This window comes from Cyprinus carpio, chromosome B10 (assembly GCF_018340385.1).
Source record: "Cyprinus carpio isolate SPL01 chromosome B10, ASM1834038v1, whole genome shotgun sequence".
Taxonomy (NCBI): Eukaryota; Metazoa; Chordata; class Actinopteri; order Cypriniformes; family Cyprinidae; genus Cyprinus; species Cyprinus carpio.
Window position 1 is genome coordinate 2,975,081 of NC_056606.1, and position 20,059 is coordinate 2,995,139.

General features: G+C 37.0%; 1 protein-coding gene across 1 annotated transcript in view; it reads right to left on the minus strand.

The window, feature by feature from the left end:
- Positions 1–20,059, minus strand: part of tln1 (talin 1) — an 84,987-nt gene that overhangs the window by 31,791 nt on the left and 33,137 nt on the right. The window contains exons 3-21 of the mRNA XM_042731971.1: positions 18,911–18,969; positions 17,563–17,692; positions 16,926–17,078; positions 16,418–16,560; positions 15,377–15,504; positions 14,803–14,863; positions 14,383–14,487; positions 14,138–14,293; positions 12,520–12,621; positions 10,388–10,464; positions 10,067–10,247; positions 9,768–9,881; positions 8,649–8,757; positions 8,306–8,514; positions 6,968–7,066; positions 3,097–3,264; positions 2,719–3,013; positions 666–832; positions 455–583 (exon numbers count right to left, since the gene is read on the minus strand). Coding sequence (XP_042587905.1) covers positions 455–583; positions 666–832; positions 2,719–3,013; positions 3,097–3,264; positions 6,968–7,066; positions 8,306–8,514; positions 8,649–8,757; positions 9,768–9,881; positions 10,067–10,247; positions 10,388–10,464; positions 12,520–12,621; positions 14,138–14,293; positions 14,383–14,487; positions 14,803–14,863; positions 15,377–15,504; positions 16,418–16,560; positions 16,926–17,078; positions 17,563–17,692; positions 18,911–18,969 — 2,585 coding nt within the window. The remainder of the gene's footprint in view (positions 1–454; positions 584–665; positions 833–2,718; positions 3,014–3,096; positions 3,265–6,967; positions 7,067–8,305; positions 8,515–8,648; positions 8,758–9,767; positions 9,882–10,066; positions 10,248–10,387; positions 10,465–12,519; positions 12,622–14,137; positions 14,294–14,382; positions 14,488–14,802; positions 14,864–15,376; positions 15,505–16,417; positions 16,561–16,925; positions 17,079–17,562; positions 17,693–18,910; positions 18,970–20,059) is intronic.

Here is a 20,059-nt window from a genome sequence, read left to right on the forward strand (position 1 = left end):
TTGGAGGGTTATTGGAGTTTTTCTGGGAGGGGGGTGAAGGTTTGACAGAGAATTACGGACAGACATCACAAAGAATTAATGCGTAGATTTGGCAAGCTGAAACAGTATAAAACAGAGAAACAGGTCTGTGGAGTTTGTATAGTTCTTCTTTCTCACAAGTTGCAACAAGCAGTAATTACTTGTGAAACTGAAACACTGAGCTATACACACCGCAGTCTTTAAAAATGTGATAAATCTTTTTCACTGTAGACTTTGGCAAGATTTAACTCCATGAGCAATAAAACATCATATAACTTTACGCAAACAGGACAGCAAAGAGATGTAATAGTTGGCAACACTTCTAGAATTAATCTCAGTGCAGGCTATTATTTTTAAAGGAGAATGTGACCTCACAAAAAATGTCATCACATCTTGGAGTTCTTGAAGGTTTGGAATTGTGCGCTTCAGTCCTCACCTCCAGTTTGTTGACCAGCCTCTTCTTGATGGCATTCTGTGCTGCAGCGTTGGTGGCCATGCGCAGACCCTCGGCAGCTTCACGCAGCTTCTGCTGCTGCTCCTCGCTGTCCGGGTTAGCAGCCGCACCCTGCAGGCACACACAACAAACACTCAGCTCCGAATGCACTGCTATCCAGTCTAAAACACACTCTGAGTGTCTTCTGTCCCACCTTCGCAGCTTCCACCATCCTGGCCGTGGCGTCAGCCAGCAGTTTGGCAGCAGACAGGAGTTTGCGGGAGTTCTCCAGGTCAGTCTCGCCCTCGGCGTCGGCCTTGATAGCATTGACTAAATCTGAGGTGGCCTGAGCAAGGATCCGAGCCTGTCGCACCATCTCCCCTGAACACAGAGAGGAACGCGCCTGTGCGTGAGCTCCATTCATCATTCATATGCATATCAACAAGTCTCTGCACATCAGTCCAAGCTATATTAAACACAGACTATTAAATGTTCCTGTTTTGACATTCAGCTGACACTTTTATATAAAGCGACTTACAATCAGTGTCGGGGGAGGTAACATTACAAGTATCGCAAGTTACGTAACCAGAAGTAATCGGTAAAGCTTTACTTTACATGAAAAACATCTGAGCTGCTTTTTCAAATAAGTAACTCCAGTTAGGTTGTTTTCCCATGTATTGACTGACAGCTCTCCTGTCCTCATGTTGAGAGAAATCAGGAGTAAAGTGTCAGCATGTATTTACTCATCTCACCTGCACAAAAACATACTCAGTATTCCTCAAAATGAATAAAAACTGAGAAATGCAAATTCAGAATGATGCAAACCTGTATTAATTAAATGTTAAATAACATAAAAATCATTGATGTTTTTAATCAACTTTTTATTAACCAGTGTGTCTTTGCTGCTGACCTTTGATGATGCACTTCAACCACACTAATAAACAAAAGTTACTTTATGTAAACATCAGGGGTGGGATGAAAAAAATCGATGCATCGCGATTCTCTCTCCAACGATTCAGAATCGATTCTGAGCTCAGTTTTTAACCAGATGAGCGATGATGCTGCTTTCAATTTCAAATGCTGTTGCCCGCTTTGTTTGTGAAGACTGTTCGTGCATGCGGCTGTGTGTAACTCAGTGTAAGGTTTAATGCACTTGCGTCTCAAAATGTTTTTTTTTTATGACACAAAATTAATGTAAACATAGCCAGTTATTAGGGTTGCCACCCGTCTCTTAAAATACGGAATCGGTGTGTGCCCAAAGTGTGACACAAATAACGCGTTCTACGAGCCACTAAAAGGTTAGCCGCTTACTAGCGGTAGCCTGCTGCATTACAGTACATGAAAGTTCACTTACCACATACTCAGAGTAAGAGATCCTGAGCACCAGTGACAAACATCTAATCTTGTCAAATGTGTGGTAAGTACTGTCGCTTCATAGTATAGAGTCCTTGTGATCACGAATCTCAAAAGTGAAAGCAAAATGAGAGCACGCAATCGAAAGCAGTTTCAACAGCGGCTCCCTGATGCCCGTAATTTATATAGAGTTGCCTATAATTACCCAAAGATATAATTGCGAGAAAAAGTATTGAAATATTTTTTACATTTAATAAGAAGAAAGTACACCTAGTACATATACGCCTAGGATGCCTCAGGGGTGAGTAAAACGGTGAACTAACCCTTTAATAATGACCAGACTGGTGACGTGACCTTATCCCTAGCAGCACATCCTGAGCACACACAAGTTATTCGTCTTCGGCGCGGCACACTGACAAAATTTTTCATATCTGGCCGATGCTGATGTTTACATTTTAAGCCATTATTGGCCGATTCTGATATCTTTGCTATAATATCCTGCATCCCTATTTAATAGTTTAAATCATTTTATTAAAATTATTTATTAACTATATAACTATTATTAATAGTTATATTGTTGTATAATTAATTATGTTTATTTGAAAGGTTAAATGCATAATGTTTAGGTATTCAATGTGCTTCTACATTTGAAGTGAATTTTATTTATCAGTCTTGTTATCTTTATTTTAATTTAGTTAAATGTGGAATCCTGTTTTTTTTGTATGGTAAATAGTCTAAGAGTGTATATGTGTATATATGTATGTACTGTATATGCGTATGTATATGAACAATGGAACTGGACATTTTTGGAATGGATTTTTTTACACCAACATATAATCTATCCATATCTTACAATACACTGCCAAATACACTTCAAATATAGTAAAGAAAAGGCTTAAACATGTTTCTAGTACCTGCGTCTCCCATGGAGCTGAAGATGTTATCCGTCACATCCAGGATGCGGTCAGTGGCCTCTCCGTGCCGTCCGATCGGCTGTCCTCCGCTGGCGTACTGTCTGATATGCTGCAGCAGCTCATTAAGAGCCTGAGTGACACCTGTGGCAGCCGAGCCCACCTGTCTGAGCAGCTGCTCGTCATTGGTCGCCCCCTGTGATGCCTCCACACAGCCCTCCACAGACTTAGCCACCAGCTTCCCGGCCTCAACGAGCTGCTCCTGACACACGGGTGAGCTGATGGTGGGAGCCACCACCTGAAACAGATAAAACACACACGCATGAGCATCAGCTGAGATCAGCGAGTCCGTCTGTGGATGAGTCGGGTGTGAATGCTCACTCGTGTGCAGGCCACCAGCTGTGACGTGGAGAGGGCGCACTGGGTGGCAGCAGCTATCACTCGGTTCTGTTGAGCTGAATCCTCTGATTTCTGAGCCACATTCTTGGCCTTTAAAACAAGAGCTGCCGCTGCATTAGCCACAGCCTTCGCCAACTGCATCAACATCTCCTGCACACACACACACACACAAGCTGAATTAGACACAGACTTAGACAAATGGATAAATAAGTTATAAATTAAACACATTTTACTTGAAATTATTAAAATTACCAATTTTATCAATAAACATTTGATTAAAAAGTTGAATTGGACAATGAATTTTAGAATTTCTTAGTATTTAGTATGTGTCCTTTTAATGGCAGCTTGCACTCGAGCCAGCATAGGTCAAAACCAGAGCTTAGTGATTTCTGCTAGACAGTTGTTCAAAACTAATCATTTTATTAAGCTACTTCTTGTGCAAAAGACAATTTCATATGAATTTTAGAATTTCCAAAACATTCTAAAGTCAAATTAATTACCGCTCTAATTTTGCAACATTAAAGCATAGAAGAAAATCACATACACCTCACAATTTCAATCCCACAGTTTTTCCAGAGCTGCTCCATTTATAAAAACATCTCACACAATGAGAGTTTGGTTTGAAAATTTGGTTTGTTTATATGATTTTATATGTTCTAATAGGTTAAAATAGTATTAATTCTTATTATTGATTCCATTTCCCCTCACTTTCACTGTCTCAACAGGAAAGAAAATTTGGTTGCAATTTCTATTTCACGTTGACTTTTAACATTTTACTTTTGTGAATATTTTAAAATGCATTCTTGTTATGGATGTTAATTTGATCTACAAAACATGTTACACTAGAGTGACTTTACCAGTTCTGACGAGACACATCATCTAATCAGTGTATTCTGAAGGACGATTGCGGATTCGGAAATTCAGATGTATTTGTACTGTTTTACAATGTCACAGAAGTGTAACCAGAAGAGTTACTAGACAGAAATAGATCTACGAACCCACACTATATATATTATTATCTTCATTTAGATGCAGGATATGGGTCATTCTCAAAATATTGTTACAGACATGTCCCTTGAGTTTGTTACGAAAATGATTTTTAAAATAAAAAAAGACGATTCATCATGTAATTTTTGGGTTAACTAAAGAGAATGTTATAATGCACTGACTTTGATCAGTGTTTTGAGATAATACTAAAGCAAAGTAGTTGTGAAGTTTCTAATAAATAATTTTAATTTACTGTTTACCACATCAGCAGAGGTAAATTTGATAATGAACAATATGAAAGGTCTAGTTGCTATACAGAGAGCAGTAAAGCTGTCAGATACAGCACTAGAATCATTATAAACACTCGTTCAAAGAACAGGAATAAAGAAGAAGCAGTGTTGTACATAACAAGAGGGCAGGGCACCACTAGAAATGTCCTGATCAGTATGATTTCCGTTAAACTTAACGTTACCAAATGCGTTAAACTTGTTCTGATAAGCGTTCTGTATGAATAAGGACATTCAAACAGGCACACGACTGTAGCACAAAACTTCCCCTTCAGTTGGCTGTGTGAAGAGTGATAAGACATTTTCAACCAAGCACAGGGAGTTTCTTTCGAATATTATTACATTACAAAAGAGCTGACAAAAGACTTCAGGACATTCAGAACCATTTCAACTTTAAGATCCATGAGCCCAAACCACACCAATACAAACATCATGAAAACATGATGTACTAAAAAAAAAAAAAAGGTTTCTTTCTTTCTAGGAATACAGAGCCAGAAACTCAAAATGCTCAGGAGAAATGCTTTCTACAACAAGAAGGTCCCCCTAATTCACCTGCCTCTGACTAAATATTCATCCCATCACTGTGAATTAGAGCCCGACCGATATATCGTTTTGCTGATTTTATCTGCCGATTTGAGCCTGTCGCCGATATATCGGTATCAGCGAATATGCCACCGATATGAATTTTTTTTTTACAGAACATATAATGCAGATAAAATGCTTGAAATGGTGTTATTACTTAGTTTTTCAGGCAGAGTGTGCTCCATTGTTTGCTACTGGAGACCTGGATGAAATGCTTTATTTTCGAGAGGTAGTGACACCAGCCAGTACTTTCACTTTAGTAAGGAGGGCTCTTGTTCAGGCAGCAGCATTCAAGCACTGTAAGTGTTCTGCGAAGTGGACTTCACGTGATATTCCACCATGATTCTAGTTCCAAGGGAACGTACACGTTACATTCAAAGGGCATTAAAGTGTGCGAGGTGTGAATTTAAATTGTATTTATTTACAGAGGTATATTATGTCACACTTTTGTCAGTTTTCATCTGTGTGTGAAGACAGTAGCGCAAATCCGTGAATTAATGTCCCGAACAGAATAAATCTGAATGGAATTTAATTGAATTAAAGTTGAATAAACTTCAACTTTACTGTTCAGTGCACTGATGTCAAACTCATTTTGGATAATAAAGTTTACTGTTAGATTGTTAAATGCCCTGCCTCCATTAATATCTCTGTCACGTCATTATAAGTGTTTGATTACTCATTTGAGTGATCATTGCAAAAAATGTGTTTTTGTATATACTGTATTCTATATACAGTACCAGTCTAAAGTTTGGACACACGAATGGAAAAGTGACACACCACTGTGCTCCAGGATACTGCAGAGCACATCATTTGCACAATCAGGCTTGCCTTGATATCATATCACACAACACAACATTATCTGACCTATTTCAATGATACACAGGATATTCTGTTTTAAATCACTATGGACGAGATCAAATATCTCGAACGGTTGGACAGCCTTGACATTATAACAGCACTGACGAGACAAGACAACACCAGTTCATGGACCAACATAAATGACACACGTAAATTACACATAACTATTCCAGCATGATATATCAAACTAAAATTGATATTGTGATATGGCTCCGTGCTATTTTCAAATGGCAAAGGCTTATTAAATCTATGTGACCACCCAAAATTGTCTTGAATCATTTAACCCTTTAAAAGGATGGTTCACACAAAAATTCTTCAGTCATTTTTCCAGATTTTATCCTATTCTGTGCAGATGACCCCCCCCCCCCCAAAGAAATCACCCCAATACTTCTAAAATGATCAAATATTTCCAAATATAGCTAGTACTCTATTATCTATTTGTAATCTAAAATTCCTGTGTTCTTTCAAATTGCAATATATACTGTATATAGCAGAAAAATAAAAAGTATCATAATGCCAGTTTTTTTTCAATATTGTGCCAATGATCACAGTAACAGTAACTGATAATTATTAGAAAAATGTTACATTGGCTGTCTTAAGCTCTTAAATGCAACCAAGCAAACTAAACGCTTTTAGATATTAAAAAATGTATGAGCTCTTTGATATGTTTCAACCCAGAAAAAACACCAATTCATTACTGATAGTTACAGGTTCAGTTCAGAATTATGATAGAATTAAATGATGAAATCTATCATGCAGAGAAACAGTGGATAATGAAAAGATTGATTTCCAGTGGATATGGATGAGAATAGAGACCCGTCACCACACCGTGATCTTACATACTATAATTACGACAGGACGGCACAATGACAGGCTCAGCGTGACTATATGATTTCCTTAATAATCCAGGTCAAACTGTGACCAGTAAATAACTGATTTTATAATGATCACTGTTTCATTAGTATGATTGGCTGGTGAATATGAATTGTTCTTTCTATGTGTTGTTACCAGCATTTGACTATAGCGTGTCCATCTGGAGCGTGTGAACGCTGCTGTACCTACAGACTGATGAGAACACAGGTTAATGTATTACAGTCACAGTGTCAGTGTGTGTGTGTGTGTGTGTGTGTGTGTCACACCTGGAACTGTTGATTGGCATCGGACTCTCCGATCTGCTGCAGGAGTTCACCGCTGGTCTGACCCACATTACCCGCTGCTTGCAGGAGGTTCTGTCGCGGCTGAATATTAACACATCATAACAGCAAAGTCAACATTAAAGCAGTATTTGCTCATAACATCTAGATTTACAGAGAGGACACAGCACAGCTTGCACGGCAGCAAAATAAACTGTGTTAAAGTTTTAGCTACACTACTGTTCAAAAGTTTGGGTTCTACAAGATTTTATTGAAAGTGATTAATTTATTCTGCAAGGATTCATTCAAGTGATCAAACGAGAGATTGACATTTATGTTACAAAATATTTCTATTTAAAAAAGAAATGCTGTTCATTTAAAATTCCTGACAAGAATTAATCATGGTTTCAACAAAAAATTTAGCAGCAAAAATGTTTTCAACACTGGTAATAATAAATGTTTCTTGAGCAGAAAATCAGCATATTAAAATGATTTCTGAAGGATCATGTGACACTGAAGACTGGAGAAATGATGCTGAAAATACAGCGCTGCATCACAGCAATAAATTACACACAAAATATACTCAAATAGAAAACAATATAACTGTTTTAATCTTGTTTCAGATCAAAGAAATGCAGGCTTGGTGAGCCTAAGAGATGCCTCTCAATAACATAAAAAAACGTATCTTATTGACCCCAAACTTTTGAACGGAAGAGTTTGTTTAGGTTTTAAACTTTGATTTCTTCCAAAAAAACTGTAAGGGAACCAGGTCGAAAAACTCCCATCTCATTTTCTCCTCCAACTTCAGAATCACCCTACATTGCTGCAGAAATGCCCAGTTTTTACAAAGTGAACATGCAAAGGTCAAACGCCTTATACAACAACAATAAAAAGGTGCAACAGTGATGCAGGTCGATTTTGAAGTGAGAAAATGAGATGGGAGTTTTTAGACCTACCCTAACTGTCTTGAACCGGAATGCACAGAGTGAGCATCGCAGAGCTAGACAAGATGGGCATTTGAAGTTAAAAAGTATAGGAAATATATATTTTTTTTTCGTTTCGCTAGATAAGTCCCTTATTTCTCGGCTGAGTTTCCCTGAAACTGCATTTTTAGCCTTCAATATTATATTTCTTTGTGACTGAAGAAAGACATGAGTATCTTGGATGACATGGGGGTGAGTAAATTATCAGGAAATTTTTATTCTGGAAGTGGCGTAGTCCTTTAAACACAACCACTAAATTCCTTACAATTCTACTACTAACCCCCCGATGAATGAACCACATCCACTATTTGCCACATTCTCAATGCCATGTTTGCACTGCAAACACTCAGGGTAATAATACCTCAGTACTGGCGGGCTGAGCGGTCTTGAGCATATCAGACACAGCACACGCCAGGTTCTTGGCAGCACTCAGAAGCTGCTGGCCATTTGCTCCCTCGTCCTCCATCAGTGCCGCCAGCAGTTTGACACCCTTAGACATCTCGGTCAGGTTGGAGGAGATGGTGGTGACAGCACAGCCCACAGCCGTGTAATCCGTCTCTGCTGGGTCACCTGACAGACACGTTCAGTGAGACAATTTTACCACATGACCATACTATGTGGGAAGGATGACGCTTCATGTGACTATATCCGGCGTCCCACTAGCTGATGTTTAATATGTTTTTAGTTTTGATAAAGAGTGTCACCTGCAGTCAGATTGACCATGGAGGCAGTTCCTGCAGTGATGGCGTCCACCTGAGAGTGAATCTCATGTTTGGACTCGTCCATTTTGTTCTTTCTCCATGCTTGAGATGCCTAAACATCAGAGAGAGAGAGAGAGAGGATGATCAATACTGTACTGAGCACATGATATACATTCATCACTACAGCAGATTACAGCAGAAATGTTTCTTTCCACACATTATGCGCATATATAATATAATTTCTGAATCCTATCAAAGTCTCTTAAGCTGAAATGTCAATATCACTGGCACATGTTTCAGTAAGACTTTAGATTAGGGAATACGTTCATTCAGTAAACTCCTAATTTGCTGCTTAATGATAGTAAATAAGGTAGTTGTTATAGTTGTTACGTTAGGTATAGGGTAGGTTCAGAGATCTAATTAATATGGTCATGCAGAAGACGACATTAATATGTGCTTTATAAGTACTAATAAACAGCCAATATGCTAGTAATACGCATGCTAATAAGCAACTAGTTAATAGTGAATAGTGTGCCTGATCTGAAGTGTTACTGCTATGTCAGTCCCATATAAAAAAGACCAAATATTTTTACCTCCAGGAAAAAGACAGAAGAAAAAACAACTTTAAAGATGATATTTTAACTGATTAAAAAATGCACCTGATTGCTCAGTTCAAAAATGACTCAACTTCATTAAGGAAAAATATACAGCACTATCCTATTAATTTTGTACATGAAAACTAATATGCTAATTTAGATATTTTCTCTATCTTATGGTTTGCATGGAGCATTTAAGAAATGGTCAAATTTATGCAAACGTCACTTGAAAAACATCTGTCATGAATGTTTGAAAAATATGCTGCTTGTGTTTCTGCTGAATCATTTTTATAATTGCATAAATATACACAACATTATATAATATATATATTTTTGGAACAATGTTGTGGGGAAACCAAAGGCATTTAGAAAAAACAAAAAAACTAACTTAAGATTAGGATTTTTATTTTTCACCTGTGTCAAAAATAACCCAAACAGAACACTAGGTTTAAGTACAACTACTGCAAATGATAAAAGTGACTGAGACATTTAAAAGATATATATTTATATGAATAATGCATCTCACCGCATCAGTGCCCAGTGGAGGCAGGGCATCAAACTCATCGAGAGTGGCCTGAACTGCCTGCACGGCCTGCATACTGGAGTTAATGGTGCCGGTCAAAGCCTGCTGAGCTGACGTCTGCAAGATACAGAGAACACAGACAGCTCACAGTACGGCCCAAACAAACAGCACTGACAGGTAGAGGGACTACTATTACATAGACATGTCTACTATTCAGAGCAGAGCCCATCCTTCAGAACACATTCAGTGGTCGTTCCTATAGTCTCAGAGGTGTGTTTGTGTGTGTGTATACAGTATCTGACCAGAGGGGGCATGTGTCCCCGGTGCATCTGTCCGCTGGTGATGTGCTGTTTGGCCTGTGGCATGGAGCCCATCTGGAAGCTCTCCGGACCTCCGGCACCAGAGCGGATGATGGCTGGCAGAGCGACGGAGCCCGTCTCCACCTTCCCAACCTTATTAAACTGCTGCTGGAGAACTGTTGACCTGGAGCATAATACATCACAGGTTACCATTAGATCTAATGCCATAACTCAGACTTATAACAGGAAACGATGTGTGACATATGCAAGCACATGGAGTAACACCATATTACGTTGAACTATGAACTATGAAAATACGCTCACTTTTTGGGAGATACAGAGTCCTCCAGCATGGTTGATTCCTCATCACCTTCCATGCCGAAGTGATCTTTGCTCTTTTTCTGCAGATAAAATGCCGAAGTGATGTTTGTTTTTTTTGTGAAGATATAGTTGTTTTCAGGTGCTGTGTGTTTAGGTTTGGTTACTTGTTGGAATGGTGAGAAGTTTTGTTTTGTTGAAGAATTCCTCACCGCAGAGAACCAGCAGCAGCAATTCCACAAAGACCCATCACACTACCATTAAAAATTAGACAGATATGATAAGAAAAAGATCTGCTTAATAACTGAACTCCGAAAAGAGCAAATCTCTCTTCTCTGGGTCACGGGGTTATTGTGAAACTAGGAGCATGATGGTTGCGAAGTGTGCTCATGTCAGGGAGTGCTGCCCATTGCAAAATCCCTGTGTTTTCAAAAGAGCCACTGAATACCTGCAGTAGCAGATTATGTGTGATCAGCAGAAGACTTGCAGAGCCAAACCTTTGTCATTCTGTCTAGGAAATGTCCTCTTAGACAGGCAGAGACATGGAAATCAATGCACCACCGTTTGTGTCAATAGCTGTTTCCATCACCCTATTTTAATGCGCATTTTGAAGTATCGCATGAGAAACGAGTGATGAAAATGCCAAATTTCGAATAAAAATCCCTTAATTCGCCAAATAGATTTTTTTTTACGCTTGCTTGAGGTGGTTTTTCACTTGTGCGAAAAAGGCTTGATGTGAAAAAAATGGCAGATGGAAATGCATTTTGCGAATAAATTCTTCAAAGCACATCAAAAGTCATCTGACTTTGCGCTATGAGACGGCAAAACCTGACTAACCAGCAGACCCATCTCATTCTACAGCATATATGTCTAAGACGATGTCTAAGAAATGTCCCAGAAATGTCTTACACGACTGCGTTCCCAAACAGCAGCATCCATCACCGAAAAACAATTCATTAAGTTTCATCTGCTCGCTCTGAGGCGCAAGTAATTTACTTTTGATTTGGAAGTGACGATTTTGTTCTCTTTGACCGGTTGGAAGGAAACTGTGCTTGTTCGCAAAAGTTTTATGAGATATTCCAGTTTTGTGCATAAGTTAAATTCGCAACTTTAGATGGAAACCTGGCTAATGTCACCACAAAACAAATTAATAACTATAATAATTAATAACAAATGATACAAATATTATACGTAAATCCAATCTTAACCTAATACATTTGCTCACATTAAGCAGTATGCATTAGCAACTGCTTGTTTGTTATATCACTGAAAAATTTAAACTATATCATCACCCAGCAATATATTGAAAGTTTGATATATAGTTCATACTACTATACCTGCATACATACAGTACACTCATCTAACACATACTACATTGCAAATCTCGCCTGTGTGATTATGTATATCATCACAAAATGTAAACTGTATTATTGCATAGCTCTATATGTAAAGATATTTAAAGATTGATATATATCAATCACGTAGGCCAATATATACTGTTATCTCTATATAAACTAATAATTTCTAAACCTTGATTGCCTGTATGATCGCATTTATCTATATTACACAACTTTAATCTGCTAAGATGCTATAAATATTAACGTCATGAATAACGTATTGTGAAAAGCACTAGACAAATAAATTTGACTTTACTTGAATAAATCCTTTGAAGTAATTGAAAAGGTTTCGTCAGAGATTTCTTAAAGAGTTTGTTGCACAATTAAAATAGTTAATTGCACAATAATAGTCCATCATGGGAAAAAAAATTAAAATGATTTATCAGTCTCCACAAATGGTTGCATAAAACACATGTACACTTTCTGCATACACAAAATGAACAAGAGCATATTTCTAAGATTTAATGCACTAAATCTGGATAACTTTATCAAATCCAGTTACTATTTTTTTCCTTAAAAGCACTCTTTGTATTAATCTTGTATTAATTGTACCTATGTGGCTTATTCCTAAAAGCTGCCTAATGACTGCCAGTTTCCAGTTTTGTGTATAAATATATGATTTGTAACCTGAGTGCATGCCTTTCTGATGGTGAGTCCAAAAATATGTGAAATTAAAAATATGTCGTCAGGCTTCACATGATTTATTAAAGTTTAACAATGAGATTGGTCATGGCATGTTACCTTTTTGAGAATGATGTCGATGTAACCGGCGATGAGTTGCGCAATCTGCTCTCCTTCAGTGGTCTGAACAGAATAGTAACCATCCTGATAGTCTCCAAAGTCCTGAAGAAGAAAGTTTAAACATATGACAGGACACTTAAAGGGCAACAAAAACAGCAACGGTGTAAATAATACAGCAAACTATAAAACACTAAATAGTAAAACAGTAGTTCGGATGATTAATTAACTTGGTGCTGTCATTGTTGTTGAACAGTGAATTGTGCATTCATACATTAGGCTGTATAAAATGAGGAAATGCTGTCACGGTGAAGTTACAAAGCAGGCATGGAATAGGTCCACTCTAATTCACAATGTTTGAGATCTCTGTGCAGCAAGAAAAAAAGCTAAATGTATTGAGTGTGTCTGAGTGTGTAGTAACAGAGAACTGGAGGACGGAAATAATTAATTTAATGTAATCAATAAGTCTGCAGCCAGAGTCTAAATCCTGAATTACTGCTGTGCTTCGTGATGCATAAACAATGTTCATCATTGATTACTGCTTCAGTCTATTACAAGAAACAGGAACTGATTAAAGGTCTGTCGCAGCTTTAACATTCCTACTTGTGTCTGAAAATATCATCGGGCATTATTAGTTTCCTAAACTGGGATTTGTGAGGGAACTCAAAGAGGTTTGTCAGTTGATGAAAAGCTAATACTGAATTAAATCATAAAAATGTACAATTAAAATAAAAATACATCACTTATTAAAAACACAAAATACTGTGTTTACCTGTATGTTGTTATTAACCCAGAGAACCATAAACATGTAAATGTGTTGTTAGATTATTGAAATATAAACTGTAAATCTCAAAAGATATTTAAAAGTAAATATTTTAGTTCAAAGAGGCTCAGCTGACAAAAGTTTGGGAATCTGTTGCTAGAGGATGATCTGTTCTTTTCCAAAAAAAAAAATAAAAAAAAAAAAACATTAAAAAACATTTTACTGTTAGAAACAGCCAGTTTATGTCAGATACACGAACTTCATAAATCACATGATATATAGTGATTGTGTATAACTGTGCCCTTGATGTCAGAGCTAAAAACATAATGTGACTCAAACTTCCTGTGGACACTAATCTGAATCATAAGGTAAAAATTAAGTAACAAAGTCATCGTAAAAGTAATAAACTCACTGCCAAAGCAACATCCCAAAACTATTAGAGGACAGCACGCTCTGCACAAAGGCTGGCTTGGAAAGCAAACATATGTACTGGGGTGAAGCGGTTTACACACCCTCATGTCACTCCAAAGACTTTGGTTCATCTTCAGAATTTTTATGACTTCTTTATGTACTTTTTGGTACATTAAACATTTTGGTTGTGTGGATTTTCAAAGGATGGACATAAATGACGTAATTTTATGAAAAATTACAGAATTTTCATTTTAGGGTGAATTATATTATTATCCTAAACAATCCTATTTTTCACCAAAATGGACCAAATCAAGCTGAAACGGTGACCACAGAGCTGTGAAACGAACCATAGGAACTCTTCCACCCTTAGTACACATCATATCCACAGTGTCAGGTGTGAGTTATTATCAGAACACAGCGTGTGTATTTATAGGAGTGTGCTGGTACCAGCGTGAAGCTCTTGGGAGAAGCCGCCCAGCGTTTGATGTTGGTCAGACTCCACTCCTGTATCACCTCTTTGGTCTTCTCATCCACTCTCATCACACACTCTTTAGTGATGCCCAACAAACGCGGAACAAGCTTATTCTTTCCTTTCATTTTTTCCTGTGAAGAGAATAAACATTACCATTAACACAAGAAAGCAGGGCGCCATTTATTAATATTAGAGCTCAGATAAAGCGTGAGATCTTTACCTTGACTAGGAAGAAGGACACTCCATAGGTTTTCAGAGATCTGGCCAGTTTGACGTAGCTGACTTTGGCCTCAATCTCTGTCATGTTTTGGCAGTTTTTGTGTGCCAAAGAGACGAGTTTATCATTAAATTAAAATTCATATAATGCATAGTCCTAATATGGGTATGAAAAATGCACTCTGTTCTAATTCTATTCTTTAATTTTTTTTATTTTAAATTCTATTTGTTTTCTTTTTTTTTTTTATTATATTATTAAAAAAAAGAGAACTTTTTTTGTGTGTTGTGTTTTGGTATATGTGAGCTTTTGTATATTTTTTCTTTTTTGAATTTTTTTTTTTTTGGATAAAAGCATCTGCTAAATGACTAAATGTAAATGTATGTAAATGAAAAAATAAATTACACATAACCTGCATGACCTCACCTGGAAGATCTTTTTCTCACCCTTGTTCTTGATGTACTCTTTGGGCAAGAATTCTTTCAAACTGGATGAGACAGACAGGAAGCATTAAGTGATTTTATTTTAATTAATGTTTAGAGAATTAAAGCAATCTGGACTGGTGATTTTAGCAGTAGCTTGTGCTGGGAACTGATGTATAAAACAAGATTTTACAACTCAATCCAGTACAGTGACGGCTGATTAATAGTAGTGCTGGAAGTTTAACAAAAGTCACATGTGTTCTGTTTGTACTGTATGTAATTTAGTCAAAAACCTGAAATGTGAAATATCATGCACACATGAAACATGGTTATTATTCATAGAAACAGAGGTAAGTTTGAGTTTAGTGTTTGCATTTCTGTTCTCACGCAGTTTGAGAAATGCAGAATCTGTTGGTTTTGAAGGCTCTGATGGCATTAACTACCAATAATTAGGTGATTAAATTGTGATTAAACATTTTAATTCATTAACAACCCAAGTAAAGAAGGTTCTATGCACCTAAAGCAGTACACTCACAGATACTGGTAAGGCAAGGATAAATAGAATGTGTTGAGCTCACTCAAGGAATCCTGGTTTGTGTTTCGACTCATTGTGGTCTCCGAACTGGATCTGGCATTGGTATCCAGCAAACTCGCAGGCCTTATCAAAGGAGACAGGGTGGGAGCCGTTCAGGATGTCATCACGGGCCTGGGACAATTGAATTTGAACAAAATTAGCAACAACCTTACATAACTAAGCAGACACTGCATGATACATTTCTAGCAACAAGTAACTTGTCTACACTAAAAGAGAAACGATGCACAAAGCATCACAATTACAGCCAATTTTTAATTTTTAAAGGGATACTGCATTCCAAATTGAAAATTTTGTCATTAATCACTTACCCCATGTCATTCCAGACCTGTAAAAGCTCTGTTCGTCGTCGTGTTCGTCAATTATCACCGTATGCTGTGTATGCTCTTCTGTACACAAGGATGCGCTGTTTTATTTCAAATCAAAGCGAAATACATGTAGAAACAGCGCATCCTTGTGGCGTGGATGATACAGAAGAGCATACACAGCATACGGTGATAATGAGAGACACAGAGGAGACCGTTGACAAAGGAATTATTGAATAAAGTTGTTATTTTTGTTTTCTTCACTTACAAAAAGTGTTCCCGTCGCTTCATATAACCCAGATTGCACGTCTGATGGCAGATGGTATTTTCGATGACGACTTTCATACCTTTTATGGACCTTAACACTGTTATTTATTTGGCAGTCTAAGGGAGAGTCTCAAACCTCCAGGATTTCATCCAAAATATCTTAAATTGTGTTGCGAAGACGAACGGAGCTTTTATGGGTTTAGAACGACATGGGGGTAAGTGATTAATGACAAAATTTTCATTTTGGAATGGAGTATCCCTTTAAAATACAGTTATGTAGATTGGGATTTTAGACCAATGAGATTTCAAAGTGAGTGTACAGTAGCTTCTCCCATATAAATGCCACAGAAGTAACTGACAGAATGCTTTGTCACGAAGGACAAAAACTAGAGAGATATCATTTAATTTACAAATTACATTAGGACATGTTTATGATGATGTTCTGTGGTATTTACCTGCACATAGAGCAGGTTGAGCTGTACTGGGTCTCTGGAATCCACATTCTGGTCCGAGTAGAAGAACTTTCTTCTGAGAAGCAGCATCTCAGACTCCTCTACACCCTGCTCTCGCAGCGTCCGCCCATGATCCAACCAATTCACTGTTGAAATACAGCTCTGACATCAGTAAATTCAACTACATTCCAAAATATCATCCACATGTAAAAGCTTGGAAACACCTGACTGAATTTTCATTTCTCATTATCTTAAAAACCTCTGAATTTCTTTTCAAATCCAAAAATGTAATTATATATATATATTTTTAACGGATTAGCCAGAGCGCGGAGTAAAGAAATTCACTCAGCAAGAATCTAGAATACATCAGAATATGCATTTTGTCACTATTAAATTCCCTGGAGTGAACAGGTTGAGAATACACTGTATGCATTGTTTTGAAGTCCTGCTAAAATAGCAAACAACATGCATCAATGTTTATTTTATTCATGGTAAGCAGGAAGCGACATACACTCATCATCTGTGTGAAGTTTCTGTTTGAGTTTCTCCATTTTTTTGTCATCTCTCAGGAGGGTCTTGTCTCTTTTCAGTGTCCCCGTGGTCTCTTCCTTCTTTTCCTCTCCCACATCACGCACCAGCGAGTACTCGTCATAGTTTGTGATGCCTGAGAAACCAGAAGTGTATTACTCTCTCAATGCATTCAAACTGCTCCTCAAGGGTAATAATCAGACCTCCATTAAGTATTGTTGCAGACCTCCATTCATAATCTTAAATGCTACTGACTACATCCAAATGTAGTTTTAGTAATCTGATCACAAAATGTTTTAGACCCTGTTTCCACCTATATTTAGCACTGACCACTTCTTATTGGATCACCAAAAAATATCTTAATACCAAGTGAAAACAGGGCCCATGTGACTGGATGATTATCTTATGTGGAATGGTGTAGATAGAGAAAAACAGCGGTCTGATCACTGAACCCTGTGGTACCCCAGTGGTGAGAGCACTCAGTGAGTACAGTGAGATAATCCAGACGACTTGATAAGACCTGTTATCCATCTATAATATAAACCAGGAGAGATCTGGCCTAGAAATGACTAAAAAGCAGGCAGAATGGAGTTTCACTCCTCATATGGACACTAACTTACCTATTCTGGCACAGATGGTCATTAGCATGTCACTGACGATTTTTGAGTCATCCACCATGACTGTTTTAACAGTTCCATCCAACATGCGGATCTTCAGGGGTCTCTGTTTCTTTTTGTACTCCAGAGTGTCCTAATTTATTCATGTTCCTTTTTTTTTTTGTAATTTAGATTGTACTTGCGGATATTTGTGCTTATGTATTATGTTTTCTAAATAAGTGTCAGTTTTTAAGGACTGACTATAACGTTTATTTAATTTCAATATAACACTGATTTTACAAATAATGTTGGCATTTAAAAAATTTTTCATTTGACAGATGGTCCAAAGTAATTTACAGTTACATTTTATCAGTCAGTACACTGGCAATCAACAATTTTTTATGTTTTTTTTGTGTTAATTTACTTTTAATTTTGTTTTTTCAAATATTTCAAACATATTTAAGATAAAGTAGACAACACCAGTGTGCATGATATGCTGTGTTTTATAATGGCTGCAAGAAGACAGAAGAGTTAGTGGGTGGTCACATTGCGTTTTACAACCTAATAAGACTGTCAAAATCAGAAGGTGCATTTCCCATCATTTTCTGAATTTTAAAAATACATGATTCCTAATGCTTATCATTCCGAAAATAATTCAAGATATACACCAGAAATAATGTAGCTTATAAGCAGCTTACTGTTTTAGGGGCCATTCACACAGAGCACATTTTTGCATGTAAAAAAAGTGTGATGCTTATCAGTGTAATGATGTAGATGTAGCTTTTTTAAAGATGAACTACTTTTAATTTGGAGCGACACATTTTTAGACCACTATGTCAAGCACTGCTAAACAATCAAGATGCAAGTGCAATGGTCAAAAAATTCATGCATGTTGATAGAAAATGGAAAACATACAACATAAGGTTAACACAAAACACAAAACAGCAGCAGAACAGCAATGATAATAACAGAAATGGGGAAAAAAAATGTTTTGCATTTTTAATAAAAATAAAAAAAGACAGAAAATGGAAAAGCAGCACATTCTGTATGAACGTCCCCTTACGTGTTTTTTTTTTTTTTTTTTGCCCTTTATGGAAGTTGGCAATATAAATCATTATCCACTTCCGCTGTGAATGAGTAGATTGGAAATTATCCTTTTTGTCTTTAAAAAAGAAATTAATACAGCCTTGGATTTATGTGAGAATGACAAACAAAATTGTTAGCTTTAACTTTAAAGAATAACACAAGACTATGTTGAAAAAAACTCAATTCAGTACTCGTCTGCTGTTTGAGAGGCGGTTTTCTGTGCACACACCCCCAAATGTTTATTTTATTGCATCTTTGTTTTATTGTATTTATTTGAGCTACTTACTTTTTTAGAGTTACTGTCGTGAATCTTGTCTTTAATAATGTTTGAAGCAGTAGTTGTTGCTGTGGTAATGAAATGGGAAACAAGAACAGTAAAATTTCCCAGGTATCTAAAGTTTTAGTCATCAAAACCTTATTTATTAGAAAACAAGGTTACAAAACAATGAAAACAATTACTTCTATTTTGTGGCAGAGCCACTGTTCCAACTGGGCTCATAGAAAGAAAAAAAGAAAACTTATCACTGAGCCCTGCATAAATTACATGTTTTGGATTTAACAAATTTCGCCAGTTTCAAGCACTAGAGACACTAGCCACGTTTACATGTACACTTTTTTGTCATTCCGATTGAAAGATCCGGTGGACTTTTTACATGAGACGTCATCTAATCTGATGTGGTGTTGACATGTGCCGGTGCTTTCAATTTTAGGACATGTTAAGTAGCCTACAATGACATCAAATACAAATCACCCGAGGAAAAAACGCCCGTATTTGCATGAATATTTTTAATAACTGCTTGCACTTGGTTATAATAAACGGACTAATATTTGAATCCCTTGCGTTCATTCAAGCGCTCACTCATGTGGACAGAGCACGATCACATACACACTCACAGAAATCATTACGGCCTTCTTCTATTGTACCACACACAAAACCAACAGCTTTCAGCCAGTTGATAATTATATAATCATATCACTCTAATTTATTAATGTTAAAGCATTAAAGCAACACCATGTAACTTTTGGCGCTCCGGCGGTTAATAAACAGAACAGCACGCATACCGCAGAAGAACATTCTTACCTGAGCTACTTTAAGTTTCACGCAGGTATGTGTAACAGGCTAGAATAGTCCGAATATAAGCACTTATTATAAGTGTACTACCGTAGTGATTCGGGATAAGACAAAAAGGCAGTTTGGAAAATGAATTCATGATGTACTCGCTCATTATATACATTTTGCAAATTCTGAACACAGAAAAAGTTACATAGTGTTGCTTTAAGGGATAAAATAACCGATGCCTACTACCTTCTGTAATGCAGCTCTGAAATGAATTGTATTCTGATACTAAAAAGTTTTACTGTACTTAAATAGAACAAATACACAATTTCTCACAAAGTGTCGCTGAACAATGAAAGAGCGTTGCTTTATGAACAC